This window comes from Sciurus carolinensis, chromosome 18 (assembly GCF_902686445.1).
Source record: "Sciurus carolinensis chromosome 18, mSciCar1.2, whole genome shotgun sequence".
NCBI classification, from domain to species: Eukaryota; Metazoa; Chordata; class Mammalia; order Rodentia; family Sciuridae; genus Sciurus; species Sciurus carolinensis.
The window spans coordinates 32,619,874-32,641,933 of NC_062230.1; the positions used below are offsets into that span (position 1 = coordinate 32,619,874).

The 22,060-nt window shown below is 39.8% G+C and overlaps 1 protein-coding gene across 4 annotated transcripts in view; it reads left to right on the forward strand.

The window, feature by feature from the left end:
* Positions 1-22,060, forward strand: part of Txndc11 (thioredoxin domain containing 11) — a 59,858-nt gene that overhangs the window by 7,356 nt on the left and 30,442 nt on the right. The window contains exons 3-5 of one of the 4 annotated variants that reach the window (XM_047532875.1): positions 2,669-2,766; positions 6,303-6,432; positions 17,133-17,226. In XM_047532875.1, the coding sequence (XP_047388831.1) occupies positions 2,669-2,766; positions 6,303-6,432; positions 17,133-17,226 (322 nt within the window). The remainder of the gene's footprint in view (positions 1-2,668; positions 2,767-6,302; positions 6,433-17,132; positions 17,227-22,060) is intronic. The other 3 variants (XM_047532876.1, XM_047532877.1, XM_047532878.1) reach the window with 3 other exon arrangements.

Sequence of the window (22,060 nt, forward strand, 5' to 3'; positions counted from 1 at the left end):
GTCATCTCTTATGGCAGTTGTTTTCAGCCCAGTGGATCCCAGTGCCTTTTAGAAAATGAGTATTTTGTAATGTTCCTTTTTCTGTCCTAAAAGAAATTCATAGGTGATAAAACTTCCCTGCACATCTAATTTCAAATAATCTAGAGTGCTAATTGTAACCAAAAATAGTTGGAAAAAAGAAAAGTAAATTACAAGTAAACTTTATATATTTCAGTATGTGAGTGTTTGGGCAAAGCAGGTCTCTGTACTTTTATATAGCACCCCTGTGAATGTGGTGGTTATAAATACAGCCTGATGAAGGTGTGATGTGTTGGGGACTCTGAACAGCAAAGTGCTCTCTGTCCTCAGTCTACACAGAAATTGTATTCCTGAGAAATTCAGTGAGCACAGCAATCTCACTTAGAACTCACATATAAAAGGGGACCTCAGTCACACGTTGAAGGGAGTTAACAGTTCTGGATTTGGGTAGTAAGAAACAGGTTTTTCTTCAACGTCAGTACTTGGCAGGCATTTAGAAAACTATGGGATGATGTGGATGGCACTTGCCAATGCAGAGCAGTTTTGAGCATTGCAGGATATCTGCTAAGACCCTGCCCTACACAGGTTCTGTAGCTTCTCCCAATCACAGCAACAAACAGAAGGCATCCCACAGATTGATTAGAGGTTTCTGCGGAGAACCACTCACCTGAGATAACTGGTGCAGGCAGCTGAGTTGCAGAAGTTCATTCGGAACTTTCAGTTGGTTTTTCTTAGAAATAAGTAATGTTACAGATGATGACTAGGCATTCCACCAGCAAGGTGAACCCTTTTAACCATTATATCCCTGAGTGTGTACCAAGTACTACTTAAATTTAACTCTGTTCCTCATAACATTCATTGGTGTTGGTGGGACAGGTTCTCACGGTGTTGTTTTCTCTCCAACCCCTTTAAAAATTGCAAGTACTAAGGAAGCTGGCAGGTACTCCCAGGAAAGAAACAGGAATTCTGATGGAGCACTGGGAGGCAAGCAGTATGTAAACATAAAATAAATGACCTTTTTGTCAGTTTTTCCCCAGTTTTCTGAATCTAGAGAGCAGCGAACCCATTGCCTGTGTGGGGAAAAAGGAAGATTGTAGTTTATTTTAGATGAATTGTAGATTAGTGTTATTTTGCTCTGGAATATTTGCCCTTCTGAATGATGGTATTGGAATATTAATAACAGCTTCCAGTGGAGCCAAACAGTTTGTTAAAGAGGCACAGAAACACACAGTGGGGGTTACAGTGCCCCCCACAGTGACTGGCTATGCTCTTTTCAAAATCATATTTTTTAGCTCCTTCCACATTGAGAGTTTTTGCTCCATATGCTCAGGAGGGAAAAGGACTGGGTTTATTTTCAGAGATAGGCAAAAATCTTTTGAACCATATTGCTTAGTAAAATTAGCAAAATGGTAGATTGTACTCTATTTTTGAGTTTAAAAAAAGAGGAGATGTAAACTTCAAGTAAAGCCATTGTTATTTTTCTTTTTGTCTAGAAATAGACTCTAAAAGGAGTTCTGAAGGGTTGCCACTAAGTTTTGAGCAGTTTTTTGTTGTGATAGTAGATTTAAAATATTCGAAAGTGTCTTCATTTGTAGTCTGTATTGTTCAATAATTTGTTGTGAACGTTTTCAGACAGCAAAAGTGAAAGAATTTTGCATGTACTCACCACCCACATTCTGCTAACATCTTATTGTGCTTATTTTGTCATGTGGTTTCCCATCTAACCATCCCTCAAATCCAGAGATTCTCAACTACTGGCCATATTGCCACTGCCCCTGCCTCCAGGACTTTTGACCTTGTCTAGAGACATTTTTGGTTGTCACTGCTTCAGAAAGGAGTGCTACTGGTTATTTAGTGGGTAGGGCCCAGGAAAGCTGTAAAGTGCCCTGCACCACCCTGTGTCTAGTTCTTAGGACATCTGTCATCACAAAGCAGGTGTAACCCCTTCATGCATTCAGCCCCAAATGGCAGTACTGCCAGAGTTGAGAAGCTGCTCCAGTCCATTAATCCATCTCATTTTTTGGCACCTTTCAAAGTAAATTGCAGATACAGGGACACTTTTCCCTAAATACTTCAGTATCTACCTATAAATACGTGTAGTTAGTCCATGTTTTTATTACTTAAGTGAAAAATACCTTTCAGAGCATGGCTTAAAACATCAATTATTAGTTTTTTAAATAACCCTTTGATATTTGTGATGTTTTATTCACAGTAGCATTTTAGTTTTGGATTCTTAGTTTGACAGTCAAAAGGCATATCCTTCTGTTGTTTGTTTCTGTGGTGCTGGGAATTGAACCCAGGGCCTTGAGCATGCTGAGCAGTCGCTCTACATCTGAACTATACACCCAGCCCCAAGAATATCTAGATTCATGCTTAGAAAAAGCCCCTTGGTACTCAATCACTTTAAAATTCAAAGCAAATAACTCTTGGGTCAGACTCCAAGTCCTAGCTGACACTGAAGATATGAGTCTTTTTTATTTTAGTGGCAAATTAGGACCTTTGAAAGCTTGATGCAATTTTTTTTTTTTTAAATGTACTTTCTGTTTCAGTGAGAGAGGACTAGTTCCATTTTTATAATTTCATCTTTCAAATCTTGGTAACTGTTCAGTTGTTATTCATAGTCATTTGAAACCCTTTTTTGGCTCTGCAGGTGTTGTTTGTGGCAATTAACTGTTGGTGGAACCAGGGGAAATGCAGAAAACAGAAACACTTCTTTTATTTTCCTGTAATACATCTGTACCATCGGAGGTAAGGACTTTTTAGTAGTGTTTCTGATTTCAGTTGTTTAAAATATCTTAATGGTTTTTTCTATATAAAAGTATTAGATATTCACTGTATAAAATCGAGAATATGCAGACAAACACAAATTTAAAAAGAGATCTCTAATTGCTGTGTTTTTATTTATTTTCTCTTATAAATGTACATGTCTACCCCTTATTTGAAGCAAAAGATAGGACCAGGCAATAATGCTATTTCCTAAACTGCTTTTTTTTCACTTTCATGAATGTCTTTTTATATCATTATATGTATTATGGCATTTTATTTTTTATTTTTTTTGCAATGCTAAGGATCCTTGAACATGCTAGGCAAGTGCTTTACCACTGAGCTACATCCCCTGCTCTCTACATTATTATTATTATTATTATTTGGTATGCAGTATTATTTTTAAAAGTACAATTACTCCATTGAATGACTGTACATTTCAGGTATTCAAAAAGTATTTCGTATTGCAAAAATACATAAAAATTCCTCATTACCTGGCAGCATCACATGGTCAAGAATGTATCTTACCATATTTTTCAATTGGGGAGAAAATTACTACTGGTTCATAATTTCATGTCCCAAGTTCTGAAATTACAAAGACTGGAAAACTTAGGATTTCATGAATTTTGTCCCGAGATGCGTATATCTGACCTAAAGTAAGATGAAGCTACCTGTGATCTTTATCCCACTTAAGCTAGCTCTTTTTGCTGCAGAAATACTGATGTTTGGCTTTGGAGTATTGCCCAGATCATCCTGTGGATATTCTTAAGTCATGTCTGAGAATCTGACTTAGATGAGTTTTGGAGGCAGAAGTTGGGAAGTTAGTCTTATTCAGTGTGATTGGCTTGAAGTTTGTGGTTAAAGGAGAGTTGACTAGTAAGGTCTCTACAATGTAGGCTTTCCTCCCCCTCCTTCTGAACTCCTTGGGCTGTAGTCAACAGGGTTTATGACAAGCATCAGTAGACAGTCATTTCTAGATCCTCTGTCCCACTCCATCCATTTCCATATCTCTAACGTAAACTGTTGGGTGGCACATAGTACTATTTCCAGGAGTCATGCATAGTAGTATTTGGGCAAATCATATTTCCTTACCTGACCTCCACCCTCACATTTTCTTTTGAACATTAAATGTTTATAATTTTAATATTTACAGTAATAAGCCAGTTTTTGCCTGAGGACTATTGAGACCAATTTTTTGATCCCCCCACCTGCTTTTTTGCCCACTTATTTGAGGTTTTACCACTACTTTGAAGGTTAAGGTGCAGGTTGTTTAGAATATAAGAATAGATAGTTTCTTGATAATTGTTTCAGGGTTTCTTTTCTTTTTTTTTAAAGTATGTGTAAGCTGTACTTGAAGGTTAAGACTGTTATCTGTAACATGGAGATTAACGTGCCTTCTGAGGCCTCTGCATTACTCTCTGGCTTTGGAAATGGGCACAGATGCCTAGCAGGGGTGAAAGTCCATGCTAGTTGCGCAGACGTGGCCCTAACTTGATGTGATATTAAAATCAGAAGAATTCCCTCGAATTGAGTACAAATATCATTTTGAGATACATGGGTATACAGTATTGTCTTATATTGTTTGTTTCCTTAGCTCTTGTAGAAAGATTGAAAGGACTTTAGAAGAATCTAGTCTGTCCCTTTTGCTTTACAGATGAGGAATTTGAGGTTGGTACTCATCTTGAAATACCTGCCCCTCATCTTTGCCTGCTGCTGTTTCACTTGTTGAGTCAGTGCAGATCCCTTACTACTTGTTTCAACACTTCCATTTTCAGTGTACCTGAAACAGTGCTAAGGCACAGAAATTCCCAGAGGGTAGTTCTTTCATATTCTGCCTTAGATCCCTGAAGATCTCTATTTTATGGGTGTACACACACACACAAATGTTTCCATCGGTCAAAGGCTGCTGGGAGCATTCTCGGTAGTCACAAGGTTCTTCTGGTTAACAGGCCTGCAGATGTACCCCCTGGGTCTTGTTACTGAGCACATCACTGCTGTTTGTGTATTTTTGTTACTGCTATTGCTCTTTTGTTATAATGACTTATCTTATAGAAGCTGCTTAAAGAAACTAATAGGCTTTTCTGTTTTGTGAAAGTAGTTTTTGGTTTGTATTGAGACCAGTCACAGAAAAAGTTAATTAAGGGTCTGAAGCAGGGAGGTGTGTCCTCACAACCCTGTGTCAGAACTCCGTGGCCCTGGATCAGCATGTCCTGTGGCAATGGCTGTAGTTTATTGGTAAAGCATGCCCCACATCCTGCATTCTGGGATCTTGTTAACCTTGATAAATCAGTTGAACCCTTACAATATCACACCAAGGAAACTCAGCAAAGCCTGTTGCCTTACACAGATGAGGTTTCTGGATTTGTTGGCTTCTTTTTGCTAAACAAAATAAGTTTTTCCTTTAAAAATTGCTAGTGATTGGTGGGGCTGGTGGTGATTTCTAAGCTGAACTAATTGTGGTTAAGTTTTTTGAACTGATAGAATTCCTAACTCTTCTCCCAGCTGTGCTTGTACAATGCTGTTTTTACTTTTTCATGCTGAAATTCCTTCCACGCCATGCTCTGCAGTGTACACTGAGGAATTGTCGCTCTATCATGTGTGTGTGTGAATGTTTGTGACCATGTATCACAGTCTTGTGAGCACAGCATTTGATTCCTGACTGTGCTCAGTTGTTGCTGTTAACAACAGGCCCAGTGTCAGTTGCTGTTGAGAGAGAAGAGTGGTTATGGGGTTGCTGGATTTCAAGTTCCTCCCAGCCACCACCTACCATCAGTTGTATTTGTCTGTGTTGTGCAAGGTTGAGAGAGCCATGGGTGGATTCCGACAGCTTGGGAACATGACTGAATGGTGGCGGCATTACCTCTTAGTGTTGAATGGAATCCCTGTGTGTCCTCAAGCATAGCTGTGAGGAAGAGGAAGATAGCTGGGCTCTGCAGCTCCCCACCTTCGTACTTCCATGTTGTTGCTTTTCCTGTTGTAATAAAGTTTAGATAGGCTTAAACTTCATTTCCTGATCCTTCGTTTAAGTGCCTATGGAATGTTTAATTCCATCTATCTAGTAGGCCAAGGGCCAGCTGCTTAACTTGTTCCTCATTTCAGAGTGACATGTGAAGATTCTCTGCCCACATACAGTGAAGTGTGTAGTTAAGATCCTGGAATTCTTCAGCATGTGGCCAGTTCCCAGAGCAGCCTTGTTTTTGTTTGTGTTTTTTTAAAAGAAATGTTGTGGGAATTCATTTTTCCTTCAGAGACTAGAAAGAATTTAGTTTGCAATTGAATGAAGCTCATGGTAGGGTCATGGCTTCTTGTACCTCCCCTCCTTAAAGTGCTGATTCTTGATTAGTGCTCCGGCACCCCTCAGCAAAGCAGGTTACTTCCCCTGAAGCAGCTGGATACTAAAGCAAGACATTTTCATCCTGTGGTATTGATGATTTTAGCTATACATTGCAGGCTTAATGCATGGTGTATTATTTTTACTTTTTCTTTATTTATTTTTATTTTATTTTATTTTTTGGTACTAGTTTTGGACCAATCGAATACAAAGGCCCCATGAGTGCTGTTTACATTGAGAAGTTTGTCCGCCGGGTGATGAAACCACTTCTCTACATCCCATCTCAATCAGAATTACTAGATTTTCTCTCAAACTACGAGGTACTTATCTTTCATATCTCCTCCATTCCCAAGGCCTTTTATTGGGTTGTACTGGATTGTTCATATTTAAAGGTTTTTTTTTTTCTTTTTTAAAAAATACCTCCTGAATTGCAGCACTTAAAAGATCACTTTATAGATAAACACCAGTTAAATGCATTTTAAGTTAGGTGCAGTGGCGCACAACTGTAATCCTAGGTGCTTGGGAGGCTGAGGCAGGAGGATCGCAAGTTTGAGGCCAGCCTCAGCAATTTAGATCCTGTCTCAAAATAGGTAGGTAGGTAGGTAGATAGAAAGAAAGAAAGATAGGAAGGACTGGGGATATCATTCAGTGGTAAAGCACCACTGGGTTTAATTCCCAGTACTCAGGGAAAAAAAAACGTATTTTGAGATGACTGATCATAATGATGGTTTGACCAAGTGAGTTTTAAGGGAATAGAATACTTGTAAAATCTTGTGTTTTGGGAATTTTTAACAAACTTTGACCTTGTCTCATAGTTAAAGTACGTGAGAGTTAATTTACTATTTATGTATAGTTGTAAATTTCTAAGAATGCCATTTGATGCTTTGCAGTATTGCAGAAATACCTTACTTTTCTTGTTTGTTGTAGTTTAGATTTTTTTTAAAAAACATGGAAATATGTGCCTTTTTATTTTATTAATTGTGTAACTATTTCAAGCTCTTATTTGTAGAAAATTTCCCGACTTTCTTAGTGTGTCTTCTCTCTTGCTTCCTCATTGACAGCTTCAACCCCTGATAAATTATTTTTATAAGATATTTTATGCATGTTTTGGATAAGTTATTGAGACACCAGCAATGAGATTGATAATCTAAAAAATTATAAAAGTAGCTCCACAAAATCCTTCACTGGGACATGTGTCAGGTCATACTTGGATGCGACAAGGAAGCATGATGGTGCTTGGGTGCAGCAATATCAAGACCACGAATACATGATAGAGGGAAATACCATGTGAATCCGGACCTCGCTGACTGACTTGCATTATGTCTGTTTTGTGTAGATTGGATGTGAATTTTTTCACCAGGACACCATTTCTGACTTTTTTCTTTCATGTTACCTGTTCACCATTAGCAGATTCCCCAAGCAACATGGTTAATGTCTGTCATTCAGCTTGTAGATCGTAGATGTACGTCAGAGTAAATACTCCCTAATCCCGTGTGGAGAAAGGACGGTCCTCTTGGGCTTCTCCCCTGCCCTGGGCAGGTTGATGGGTGAGAGCTGCACTGGGAGGCAGCGTGCCAGGGCACAGGCGGGACTAGCTGGGTCTGGGATGCGGGGCTGGTTACTCACCTCCTGGGCATCAGGGGCTGGGCCAGGCTTTTCTTAGGATTCCTTTTAACTCTTCAAGTGCGATACTGTGATCAGTGGGTTTTCCGGTGAATTTATAGTAGGTGGCAGGCAGTCACTGGCGTGGCACAGCAAGGTGGTGAAAAGTCATGAGTCAGACCTGAGTTGAAACTTGGCTCCATCACTTACTAGTTGTGTGGGCTGGGGCTACTTACCTTCTTTAAGTCTCGTTTTATCAACTGTAAGACGGAAATAAACCAGGTGAAACAGAGAAAGTGCCAAGGGTATAGTTTCAGTAAAAATGATATCATAGAAAACATCCTCGATATTAAGACTATTAAGAGAAACTTAGGGACTGGGGGTGTGACGCAGTGGTAAAGCACTTGCCCAGCATGTGTGAGGCCTTGAGTTCAATCCATAGCACCGCCAAAAAAAAAAAAAAAAAAGAAACGTAAATGTGATGATACTCACTGGATTTCTCTATGTTTATAGAAAGGAAGAAAAGTGTTCTGTAACGAAGAGGACAAAATGACCTGTAGGGCTGACTGTCATCCTTCACTCATGCTCTCTTGATTTGTTTATAGAATACTTTGCCTGGTTTTAATAGATATCCCCTTTTTTTCTTTCTTTTTCTTTTTCTTTTTCTCACGTGTGTGTGTGTGTTGCTGAGGAATTGAACCAGGGCTTCACGCATGCAGTTTTCGTTGTTGTTGTTTGTTTTTGGTGGTGATATTGGAGATAGAACCCAGGGATGTTTTACTCCTGGGCTGCGTCCCCAGCCCTTTTTGTTTATTTTGAGACAGGGTCTTGCTAAGTTGCCCAGGCTGCCTTTGAACTTGACGTCTTCCTGCCTCAGCCTCCTGAGTTGCTGGGGTTATATTTATATAGGTGGGCACCATAGCCTGGCCCCCCTTTTTTTTCTTTTCCCCTTTAAATTTTTACTCATGCTCTTCTGAAAAGGAAATAGAAAAAGGAGAGGAGCAACAGGTATCATACAGCATGTGTTAACTTTCCCCAAAAGTTTGGAAACAATTGAGGTAGTTTAGCCTAACAATAAGACTGAGAGGCAACTTCATTACGGTTTTCATCACTATCAGATTTGTACATCCAGAGAGCTCTGGTGATAAAGGAGAAGAACTCCATTAGAATTCTAGAGGGCTGGGTTTTAACCCTTACCTTAGCAAGTCTAATTTATGAGTTTCACTCAGATTTCTTATCTCTAAAATAAGGGTGTTGGTTGACTTTGCTGACTCTTGTGGCTTCAGTGAAGTTTAGAGACTGGAAAGAGACAGACAAAAGTTTTGTAAGCTTCTTATTGGAAAAGTTGTTTTTTAGTTTGTTTTTGAGATGGAGGTCTCCCTATGTTACCCAGACTGGACCTGAATTCCTGGGCTCAAGCAGTCTTCTTGCCTCAGCCTCCAAGTAGCTGGGACTGTAGGTGTGTGCTACTGTGCACCCAGCTAGGAAAGTACTTTCGAGGCAGTGACCTTGAAATCTTACGGCAGATATCTTTTTAACTCCTTTTTATCGCCTTATTACTTCTAGTGTTCTTTCTAGTAGCATCTGTAGGAAAGAAACAGTACACATTGTGACTGAACAGCCAGGCTGCTATGTGAGCTGTAACCTCTGCATCTTTTGAATTTGCTGTCCAGCAGTGCTTTCAAAGATCCTGCTCCAGTTAGTGACAAGGAGTTCCTTCCCATCAGTCTCAAAGTTGTGCGGACAGTGTCACTTGTGGTTGGGTTTTGGCAGCCCACTTAATTAGTGATGTACAACAATGGTTAGACCACCTTAGGAGCCAAGAGTGCTGCTACAGTGGAACCCTGCTGCAAAGGCCTCCCTCTGCCCTGAAAATGTTGGGCTTCCTCCCCAGAGCTGTGGATAGCTTTTATTGTGTTGGTGTCATCTTCTCCTGGGCTTCTCACTGGAGATGAAATGGTCTGGTTGTCAAGAGAATATACTTGATTAATTGTGGAAGAATTAGGGAGTCAAGCCCAGCATGGTATTTGTGAAACCACTTGTCTTGTGAAACACACCACATAGTATTACCTAGAAGGAAGCTGTCAGTTTGTGCACATATCTGTAAAGATAGTGTAAAGACAACATTAGAGATCCAGAATCTTTCATGGTTTTGATGGAAAATATTGGAGGCCCCGCTCTATAGTACACAATACTTTTGGAGTTACCTGCTGTATTAGGGTTTCTCAACCTTGGCACTGTTGACATTTAGGGGTCAGAATTCTGTGCTGTGGGGGTCAGTGCTGTGCTTTGCAGGATATTTACCAGCATTCCTGGCCTCCATTTACTAGATGCTAGTACTGTTATCTTTCCCAGTTGTGAAATCCAAAAATATCTTCAGTCATTGCCAAATATCCCTTGGAGGCAAAATTGCCCCAGTTGAGAGCCACTACTCTAAGTGATTCCGTTTTCCCCAATTATGTCACAAGTGTTAGTTCAATCGTGTCTTTTTCATGTAGCACACAGAAATCCACAGTCTTTAGTAGCATCTGTAGGAGAGAAACAGTACACATTGTGACTGAACAGCCAGGCTGCTGTTCCAGTCTAATGGCTGGAAGTTTATCTGCTTGTAATAGATAAGTTATCGTAGAGAAAAGATGGAAAATCAACAGTGCCTCGACTAGAGAATTCTGGAATGTTATCTTTGGGGGACTAGAGCCAGGAGTGGTTTAGATTGTCATCAATAAAGCTGTCCCCTGTACTCAACTTTTTAAACTGTTTATTTTCTCTTTAAAAAAAGAAAAAATTATTGAATTATAAATATGTTAAAGAGCTTGCCAATTTAAAAAAAAGCATCTTTAGTCAAGGGCCTTATCTTCTAATTTATACTTTCTCATACTTGTCATAAACATAGATTTCAGTATTGTATTTAAGTATACTAAAATTAGGTCAAGATAATCAATGTTTTTGTGACACTTTGTCATAGTAGCAGAGTTTTTGCTTATGTCTGTAATTGTGTTTGTAACATCTTATAGGAGTGCTTTGGATAATTCTCTCCTCATATTAAAAAAAAAAAGTTTTGATTATCAGGTGCTCGTGAGCCATTTGGGCCACCATAAAATTGTATAGCTGGCATTCACTGCTTGAGAAGTGATGATGATATCCTAAAATCAGCAATTTCCTCTTCTGACAAACTTTTGTTGTACATACTGAATTCTATTTATGTGCTTATTCTGTCACCAAAAGAAATACTGTAATAATATCTTTCTTTGGATTTTATATGTCTTATAGTTGAATCCATTCAAAAGCCTATTTTAGATTGGATATTATTTAGAAGAACAGTTTTAACCAATGAAAAATATTTTATTCGACTTAGATATCTCAAATCTACCTAAAATGGTTAATCATTAACTGTAGTTTTATGCTTGTAAAATATAACTCTGACCTCAGATACAATTACTAAGAAAACAGTTTTGCCTTAAACACCATAGGAAGACATTAAAAGGTGAAAATTATAATCACTTAACTGTAAATTCTGCTCTGCTGCAATCCTGTTGGTAAGAAAATCTTGAGTTAGGTTCATGTCTGAAGTGCCCTTCAGCTTTTACTTCTTGTCTGCCAGTAGCCAAGTGAGGTCCAAGTACATATAGACCCTCTGAGAAGATCAGGAAGGCCCAGAAGGTGTGACTTGGCTGAAGGGAGGCTCGGCTGTGGCCCAGGTCTTGTGGCTCCCCAGTTCCTGCCTGTGTCCCATGTTCTTATCTCTCAGTAATGTTTAAGGTCACTGAGTGGAAACTTCACTATCTATGGAGAGGTTAAAATTTCAAATATTTAATTTCAGATATTATTATTTTATGTCATTTTTGAAACTTTTTCTTTCATAATAGAAATATTTGAAAGGTGTTGGCTTCTAATTTGTCTGTTAGCTTCCCGCCCCCCCTTTATTCTTATGACCAGGTCTAAGAATAAATAATGGTGAAGGAGGGGGCCATGGCTTTTGACTTAATATTAGAGCAGGAGTTTTGCCATTTTCTGTTAATAAGTCATTAGAATTTATTCTGCAGAACTGGAGGTGATCTATGTGTGCAGTCACAATATTGAGCTTGGGTAGAGTCTAGTATTTTCTTCCTGCTTAAACACGAAAGTAATGTCTACCTTATAAATCATGATGTGTCTAAAAACTGAAGTGAACTTGCTGGGGAAATGCTGCAAAGAGAAATAAATAAGCTTTAAGTCATCTCTTTGCAAGCCTTGTAAGGAAATTCTGCTTCCTGCCATTATTCCAACTGCAGGCTCTGTTCCTTGAGGTCTCTTCCTGCCTCAGATACAGTCTGGAAGATGTAGTTTATCATTGTGGACAATATGGTCAAACAGAACCCAATCCAATGTCTTTATTTTTTTCTCCTGGTGGTGCTAGGGATTGAACCCAGGGCCCTGTGCATGGGAGGTAAGTACTCTACCAACTGAGCTACATCCCTAGCTCCCACCAGTGTCATCTTTGTGGTGAATGTTATGTTCATTAGGAAGAGAATAGGACTATAATGTTAGTGAAGTTTTCAAAGTCACTAGTTTTATGACTTATCTAATTTCAGCGTTTTTATTTTTAATTTTTAAAGCACAAAATGATCCGGTTTGTACATTATCATCTACCCACCAATGCCAACAATATTATTATTTTGAACTTTTACCTTGTATTTGCAGCCAGAGTATTTTCCAAATCTTTTTGTGAATTTCTATAATTAAGAATGGTTATTTAGTATACATTTGTACATTTATTCTTAGTGGTTTGGCAAAACGAATTGTTTTAAATATAAGTGGGATTAGAAGGGGCCTGAGAATCTCTGTTTTCAGAGAAGTGGGGGTGCTAGGTAAATTACCAGGTGACAGAAAACCTGAGCAGTTTGGAGAAAAACAATGCGGCTCCTGGTATCATACTGCTGGTAAGTAAAATTTTGTCTTGAATATTGAGAAAATAGGTACCATTTCTGTCAATTTACAGTCATATGGCACCGTGAATAAAATTGTTTTACATTTTCTAGGTGTGAGTTAACATTGGTACAGAAGTATTTCTAGTGCTATTGAGAAAAACACTGTAAGGTAATTATTCTCATGGCCACTAGAGGGTGTGCACACCATCTGCTGAAATTTCATGCTGTCCTACAAATGGTGTCTGCTTACACAAGAAATACGTCAATGAGGATTTGTTGGTCTCTTATAAAGAACCAATTTCCAACTTCCTCATTATAATGGGCACTAAATAAATATACTGTACATTGTGGGATAAAATTAACACACAAACCTAGGTCAAGTTATAATCTAGTATTCATTGTGTCGTTTTTTTGCTGAAGTGTAAACTTCAGGGAGAAGCTTTGTCTTTTTTTTTTTTTTTTTTTTAATATGCGGTGGTGGGGATTGAACCCAGGGCCTTGGACTTGCAAGGCAAGCACTCTACCAACTGAGCTATATCCCCAGCCCTTTCTTATTATCTTTTATTTCTGTTCATTCATTAACAAATATTTATTACTTGCTGTGTGCTAGACAGTCTCTGAGCTGGAAGTGTAGTTATGAATAAGAGAGTCTCTGTTTCATGGAATTATAACATGGAGGTAGACAACAACAAACAGGAAAACACTTTAAGTTTTATGTTGTGTTAGGATTTCAAACCCAGGGCCTTGGGTGTGCCAGGCAAGCACTGTATCACTGAGCTACAACCCCAGCCCTACAAACAGGAAAACAAACAATGGGTACTGGGCACAACAGTATCTTTCCAATATTCATGTCTGGGTGAAACTTTAGGATGTGACCTTATTTGGAAATAGGGTCTTTATAGATGTAATCAATTAAGGATCTCAAGATTAAATCATCTGGGCTGGGGAATGTGGCTCAGTTGGTAAAGTGCCTGCCTCCCAAGCACAAGGCCCTGGGTTCAATCCCCAGCTCCGCAAAAAAAAAAAAAAAGGAAAAAAGAAAAAAAGATTAAATCATCCTGGATTTAGGGTGGGTCCTGGATTTAGGGTGGGTCCTAAATCCAAAGACTGGTGTCTTGATCCAAAAAGGGGAAGGCACAGAGAAAAAGGCCATGTGAAGACAAAGGCAGAAATTGGAGCCAAGGAAGGAATGCTTGGAGCTACCAGCTGCTAAAAGAGGCGAGGCAGGACCCTCTTGGACCCTACCAAGAGAGCATGATTTTGGACTTCCAGTTGCTAGAGCTGTGAGAATAAAATCTGTGGTTTTGAACCTCCAGTTTGTGGGAATTTGTTAGGGCAGCCCTAGGAAGTAAATGTACAAGGTAATTTGAGGTAGTGAGTGCTGTGAGGGAAAATAGAGAGAGATAACTTAGTGGCAGAGGGGAAGGACACAGTTATTTTAGAAGCCAGGGAAGATCTCTTTAGGAAACAAGATTGGAAGAAAAATAAAATGAAGCCTGTGTGATTTGACCTGACCCTAAGGAGACTGGAGAGAGTCCTCTAGAACTTGGGAATGTCAGTGCAAAGCCCTGAGGAGGATCTGGACTGATGAGGCCTGAGAAGCGATCACAGAGGCATCTTTTACCAGTGCGTGTCCTGATGACACTGTTGACTGGTGGTCAAATGAAGAAAGAGCGATACTGTTCGTTCTGTGACTGTTCCTTCACCTGGAAGCTATTTGAGCATCCAGGAGTGAACTGCTAGAGACATTGCAGCTGGCAAGCATCAGAACACAAAGGGACATCCTTGTACCATGGGCTTGAAACATGACATCAGTTCCCAGTGTTCCCGGCCAGCTCATCTGGAAGGTACCTCCAAATGCGTTGAGTGCAGGGTTAGAGTTGTCTCCTCTGAGCCAGCCTATGGGTTTATTTGCAGCTGAGCAAATCAAGGCCTAGACCTAGAAAGGTCTATGTGTACAGATGTGTTTGTTCCTTCAACTTCAGCTAAAAATGTGGAGGAAACTAAAATATATGTAGCTATTTTGTGAGAATTTTTTATAATGGTATAGCTTCTGTTGGGGAGAATTTCTAAATTGAAATTTTAGACAAGTAGTTACAAATTTTATTTTACACATAACCAGAATCAGTTTTGTAACTTTTAAATAATAATTTACAATAGAGGGCTAGAGATGTCATTGAGTGGTTGAGCATTTGACTCGCATGTGTAAGGTCCTGGGTTCAATTCTCAGTACTGCAAAACAAACAAAAACCAAAAAATAATTTGCAATAGAAATGAACAGTTAACTGTACCTTCTCTTTATTTCCTCTTTTATGTAATTTTGAAGTACTAATTTCAGGTTGTTCTCAAACATGCCAGTTTTCAAAATTCAATACAGACTGTCACAGTATTTTATCTGTCAAGTAGCGCTTAAAATGTACTTCGCCTGTCTCTTGTTTCTGTTTTGAGGCAGGACCTTGCTAAGTTGCTCAGACTGAGCTGGAACTCAAGGTCTTCCTGCCTCAGCCTCCTAAGTTGCTGAGAATGCAGCTGTACTCCATCAGCTTCTTGTGTTTTAATAGTATTTTACAATTTACACACTTTTAGTCATCTCATATAGTTATTGAATCTTGTGTTCTTCATTTCTTTGGCAATGAAAAGTGAAAATAATTTTTCCTGTATGTCTGTTTACATTGTACTGTTTTTTGAATTTCTTTGGTCAAACTACTTGAAAATTTCAATAGCATTTCATTGAAGACAGAGGCTCCTTCATGCAAGCTATGTAAATTACAGTGGGGATGCCATCAGTGAAAAAGAACCTTAACCAGGCACGGTAGCACACGCCTGTAATCCCAGTGGCTCGGGAGACTGAGGCAGGAGGATTGCAAGTTCAAAGCTAGCCTCAGCAACTTAGGGAGGCCCTAACTTAATACTTAGATGAATTTATTTCATTGGTTTTAGTTTGAGAGATTGGTCAGAATTTAAAGAAATTTAAGTGAGTCTGTTTTCTTTCAATTAGTTTCCATTTTTGTTATGTCCCATACTAACTAAGCAGCTAGAATTTTTGAAGATTTTATCTTCCTTTGTTCTTAGTAGGAAAGTTTATTACACGATCATGGAAGGGTTTGAAACCTTAAGAACCCAAATACTGTAGAATTCTACTTTAAGTCAGTTGTAGGTTGACTTGTGAAAAATGTTTTGAAGGAATAGGGCAAAAGAAAATTTTGATTTCAATGACTAGGGCTGGGGATGTGGCTCAGTGGTCGAGCATGTACTTGAGCAAGCGTGAGGCTCTGGGTTCAGTCCCCAGCTCCACAAAACACACGCACTGCTTTCCTGGTTCCTCAGTTTGAGAAATTGGTTATTTGCTAGATTTTTGGAATGTTAGGATTAAACATTCCATCTCAGTTTCTATCAGAATGAAAACCAATTGATTTATTTAAAGTTGAATCTTAGGAATTAAGTAATTGGTTTATATTGGGAAGATAATACACTATACTACAGATTAGAAATTTCCTCTTTTATACAGTGATTTAAAACTTTACCAGCTGATTACATTTGCACCTTAACTTTTGAGTTCACTTTTGTCCCAGTAGTAAATAAGCCTCCACAGTTACTAAGAATGGGATGCTGAGGCTTTCGGGCTGAGAAGGACTGGTGCCTTCTTTCATCAGGTTCGCTTTTCACACCAACCCATTGAAGAGCTGGGCCTGTTTGCCGGAGAGGAAACCGAGGCTAATGTGAAGGATCACCCACTCTTATGTGTTTGGCCACGACTTGAGCTTACCGTCTTCTGATTCCAGGCCCAGCGCTCTCCTCAGGGAGCCAGCAGTTGAACTTTTAAGACAGATACGATTATTGCAGGGTAAAACCGGTAGAAGAAGTACCACAGGACTGCCAAAGAGGGATAGGTGCAGCGAGCAGAAAAGCGGAACGCGTCCTGTGTGGGCAGCTCATTGGTTGGCAGAGGGAAGGGCCATTCTTTGATTAAACGGGTCGAGGAGTGAGCAGGTGTAAATGAATCTGGTGAGGATAGAGGAGTGGAGGGCAAGCATTGGCCACCTGCAACTGATGCAACCAGAGAGGAGGCTTGCCACTGGGCGCTGGGTCTTGAACACAGGACATATCGTCAGATTGATCCTGATTTCCAGTGAATGGGAAGGTAAATTTGAGTGAGCTAATTTAGAGTGAGTGAAGACCTGAACTCGATGTTGAAGTTTGAGCCAGGATCTAGAAGAGTGCTGTCAGGAGAGGTGGAAAGCCCTGCTTAGGGCGGGAGGAGGAACTTTCAGCTTGGTGCCGTCCTGTAAAAGCTACTGTACTCCCCTCTGTAGCCCCAGTACTTTCTGAAGGGAGGCCAAGGTCAGCTCCAGCTTACAACCCTTCTTGGGTGCTTAGACTTTTTAAAGAAATGCAACCAAAATACACTAATCGTCAACTATAATGTTTTTGTCATTTTTGTATCTTTAAAATATCCTCCATTACATGACTGAGAATGGCTCAGTCACCTAATTGTGCTCTTGTCCCTGCAGCCTGGAGTACTCGGGTACTTTGAGTTCAGCAGCTCACCCCAGCCTCCTGGCTATCTGACCTTCTTCACCTCAGCATTGCACTCATTAAAGAAAGGTAAAACTGATTTACCTTACAACATTAGTCCTTTGTATGTATTTATATTGATATCTTTTGCATATGTTATTATATTTTCTAATTTGTTAGATGCCTTTTCTCAATGTGTTTTTAGTAAATATTTTTTTAATGCTCTATCATTAGCAAAGTACTGTAATATTTCAAATCTAGTCTCTTAAATGTATTATATCACTTGGTCATTGTTTAGTGTGTAGTTACAAGTTTAGGTCAGAGTCCGTAGTGGTCATCTGATCTGTCAGTTGCATAACCCTAATTTAGCCATGTACTTCCATGGAGGAGCACTCTTACAGATGCAAGGTCTCGTCACATCACAGCGTAAGCCTGCTGCCACTTCTCTCCTCTCATCCACATTTCGTCCACTTAGTTCATAAACGTGTTGTTTGGAGTCCTGCTTTTCCGTCATCCTCATTTTTCCATGTCGCTCTGCATTCCCTCTGGTCACCACTCCAGGGCTTGTCTTGCTCTGTTGGACACTTTCATCCGCTTGCTTGTCTCAGTCTCTCTGTCAGCACTCTGCGCCAGGCCCTCACCACTCTGGTCTTGGCCAACGGATGGACACCAGGATCTAGTGTCCCCCTTCCTCCTTGACTGTGCTTTTGCATGTGCTGCCGCTGCCTGGAAGGCAGAAGTGCCCCACTTCAGGCCTGGTTGTCTACCCACAGCAGATCCTTTTCATCCTTTAGGGTGCAGCTCAAACATCACTCTGACTGCCCAACAACTCAGCCCCTCCCCCAGTCTAACTCGGGTACTCCATTGTTTCCTTCATAGCACTTAACACAGTTTACGATTGTGTATATAGTCACAAGATGGCTTGTTTAGTATCTCCTTTCCCAGATTCTCAGATTTCTGAGGGTAGAGACCATGTGTCTTTGGTTTAGTGTTTTTCTCCAGTGTCTGGCACAGAGCAGGAGCTTAATCAGTATTTGCCAAGTGATCAGATTAATGTCCATATCATCTTACCCCAATAGACTAACTAAAAATATGTAGCCATCTGTTTATTACTGATTATTAAGTTGCTTCAGCTTTTTTATTATAATAGTATGTCATTAATACATCAATTATACAACTGGTCATTTTAGTATTACATTGTCTTCAGATTTTATTGTGTACATATTTTTTGTGTGGGAGTCATTGGAGGAGAGATCAAACTTTTCATGTCTTCCGTCCACTTGGAAGAGTTAAGCTGTGCAACTTCGAGTGACCAAGAAGACTTAGCAAGTCAGAGTTTGTACTTTGCAAACAAAATACTGGCATCCTAAATAAACTTTAGAAGTAAACACTCAAAGCTTTTCATGAAAAATTCAAGCTCTTTAAGGAAGACCTTAACTTAAGATTAAATATAAAAGGTAACCTAGAATAATTCCCTGAAATGATGGGAGTGTGCAAGCTCTTGAATCGAAGGAAATCATAGGGGATCATAGGAGGATGCTTTACTTGATTATCTTCTATTATGTGCTACTACACTATGTTAGTGAGAAATAAGTCATTCATCTTAAACTATTTTTTCATTCCGAGGTTTCTAAAGTGGAGAAACCTTTTCAAATGCAAGTCAGTAGCCTTCTTCCCTTTCTTTAAGCAAAGGGAGGGTAAAATGGTGATAAAATAGGATTAAGAGGGATAAATGGCTAAAAGTTACTCAAGCCAGGTGTGAGGGTGTGTACTTGTACTCCCAGCTACTCAGGATGTGGAGGCAGAAGGATCTCTTGAGCCCAGGAATTCAAGGTCATAGCGAGACACCACCTCCAAAACATACCCTAGGGAAGAGGGCTGGAGAAGGGGTGGCTCAGTGGTAGCACCCTTGCCAAGCTTGTGTGACGCCCGGGATTCCAGCCCCAGCACTAATTAGTTCAGTAGTAAACCTCAGAAGTACAAAATTAACCTCCCTGGTCAAAACACAAATTTTGACAAATGATTGTATGAAACTTCTTCCTAGAAATATGGTCTGGGTTTACCTTTTCTACTCTTCTTCCCTGTCCTGTGATTCTAGTTGGGCCTGGCCTTATAAAGTCCTGTGGCATGTGCAAGTTTGTGGGAGTCTAGATTCATTCTTGCTAATCTTTATCCACCCCATTTTTTTGTGGCTAAGTTCCCACGTAAGCTTAAAGAACCATTTTTAGAAGAAAAAGACAAAATTGAAATGATGATTTTTCCCTAATATGTACACCATGAAGGATTACTTAAAATAAATCTTACCTTAAGCATCTGGACTTTTCCCCCTTTTCTTTTTCTTAAGCTGAAGTCAAACAGTATTTTCCTTGTTATAAACAACGAATTGCAATAAGAGAAACATGTGCATGTTTAAAAAAAAAAAAAAAGAATCAGTTTCAAATGTGAATTCTAGATGGATGTCCTATTTAGAATGTGTACACAGATCAAGACCTGAGAAACGTTTGCTTGTAGAGAGCAGATCTGAAGACGTGTTGACTGCCGCAGTGGGAAGCAGATGCAGAGCACAGATGCCAGGATTCAAACACACACATCTTCCCAGTGCTAAATGGTTTGGTTTGGTTTTGAACCATGCTGGAGATGGAACTCGGGGCCTCAAGTGCTCTACCACTGAGCCACTTCCCCAGCCCAACTTCATGTTTCTTAAAAGTTGCCTGAGAAATAGCCAGGACACTTTCTGAGTTGTGCATTTGTTTCTTGAAGCCAGCTGGCTGTCAGTCTACAAATAATTTGACACTGTGTCATGTGTGAAGTACCATGACTGGGCACCCCGGAAATGCCAGAACTGAGGTATAAGGCCTGGTTCTGTGGTGCCTTGCCACTCCCTTTAGGCTGTTTGTTGGTGGATATCTTTACAAATTACACTAGAAAAAATTAGGGGAAATCCATTTACCATCTCACCATTATAACATGAATTGTCTTCTATCTTAATTATTTCCTTTCCTTTAACTGGTGCCCTTTACCTATGGATCTCACCCTTGGTGCTAGTTTGTCAGTTGCCAGTGGTGTGGACCAGAATACTTGGTTATATTTCTGTCCATTATTTCCCTAGCCTTTCTTCTTCCTTTTCCTCTCTTCTTCCTCTTATGCTTCCTTCTTCTCATGCTTCTTTCCCCCACTTCTTTCATCTTCTTCTGTCTCCCCTACCCCCAGTACTGGGCACTCTACCGTGAGCTATATCCCTAGCTAATGAATTAGTGAAAATTCAGATGGTATACCAAATGTCACCTTGAAAATAACTAAAGGTAATAGAAACTCCCCTCTCCCTTGGAAATTTCTGAATTTAGTTGATAAGGAAACCTTGTGGTGTTAGTTTTCTTAGGTACCACCTTTGGGAAATGCAGTTGGCTCTTGTTTCCTAGATTCAACCAACCAAAGATCAAAAATAATTTTTAAAAAATTGCCTACTCAAGATACTGAGACAAGAGAATCACTTGAGTCTAGGAGTTAAGGACCAGCCTGAGCAACACAGTGAAACTCTATCTTGAAAAAAAAAAGTTATGTAAGCAAATTGCATCTGTATTGAACATGTACAATATTTTCTTTTCATAATTCCCTAATCAATATACTACAACATTTATATTAATACCATTTATATTGGGTATTTTAGGTAATCTAGAGATGATTTAAAGTACATGGGAAGTCGTACATAGGTTATATGCCAGTGCTGTGCCATTTGATTGATGGGACTGAGAGTATCCTCAGATTTTGGTATCCTAGGGGTGGGGAGTCCTGGAACTAATCTCCCCAGGTACTGAGGAACAACTCTCCTGTTCTAGTGATTTTTTTAAAGAGGAATTTATTAGTAGAGGATCTTTGTAGTTGCAGTGTAGGGTCCCTCTGCTCCACCAGGGGGCGTCTAATGCTGCTGTGGTTGCTGTGGTGGTGTGCCTTACTCATAAATAAAGCTTTTCTGGAGCATTTTCTGTTTGGTTGTGAAATTTTACATCAAGAGGTCTGGAGGTAGGTTTTCTTGCTGTGTGTGTAACGTTTTTAGAGACTTTGAGAAAACGGGACTACCAAGCAAGACTGACTCAGGTTACTTCATCTGTTTTCTTGGACACCTTGAATCTTCAGACAAAGCCTTGGGCTTAACAGTGCTCTGTAAATGGAAGAGGGTCTAGGACCACATGGTATTTTCAAACAATCTCCTTCGTTATCATGGTTCTCATTCATAGAGGGAACTCTTTTTCAAACTATCTGCCTCTATTCTGAGAGCCTCTGGGTGCTCATTAATACATTAGAATAAACATGTTAGCAATTCCAAAGTGCCTGTTCCCACACCTAAAACTGACTTTTGAACTATATTGCATTTATGTTGGCAACAGAATTCTCATTTCATAGAATTTTTTTTTTTTTTTTTTTTTTTAGGGGGAAGTGGCTGGGGATTGAACCCAGGAATGCTTTATCACTGAGCTATATCCTCAGCTCTTTTTATTTTGAGAGATGGTCTCACTAAGTTGCTGAGGCTAGCTTCTAACTTGCAATCCTCCTGCCTCAGCCTCCCGATTGACTGGGATTATAGGTGTTCACCACCATGCCCAGCTCACAAGAGATACTTTTATTTCCATTATGACTTATTTCTGAAGCTTTTAAAATGCTGGGCCAAAAAAGAACCTCCCAGCACCAGTGGGACATGACAGGCACCTCTGTGACCAGGTACTTTCCCTGCATCTTTACCACCACTCTTTGAAGTAGGAACTGTTACTATCCCAGCTTTACAGATGAGAAAACTAAGCCTCTAAGGAGGTTGTTAATTTACTCGGGTCAGGTTGGTGGCAGAAGGATGATTCCCTATACAGGAGACCCTGTCATTTTGTTATGCTGCCAGGAGGGTTATGTTGCAAGTGGAGTGGAGTTACTAAAG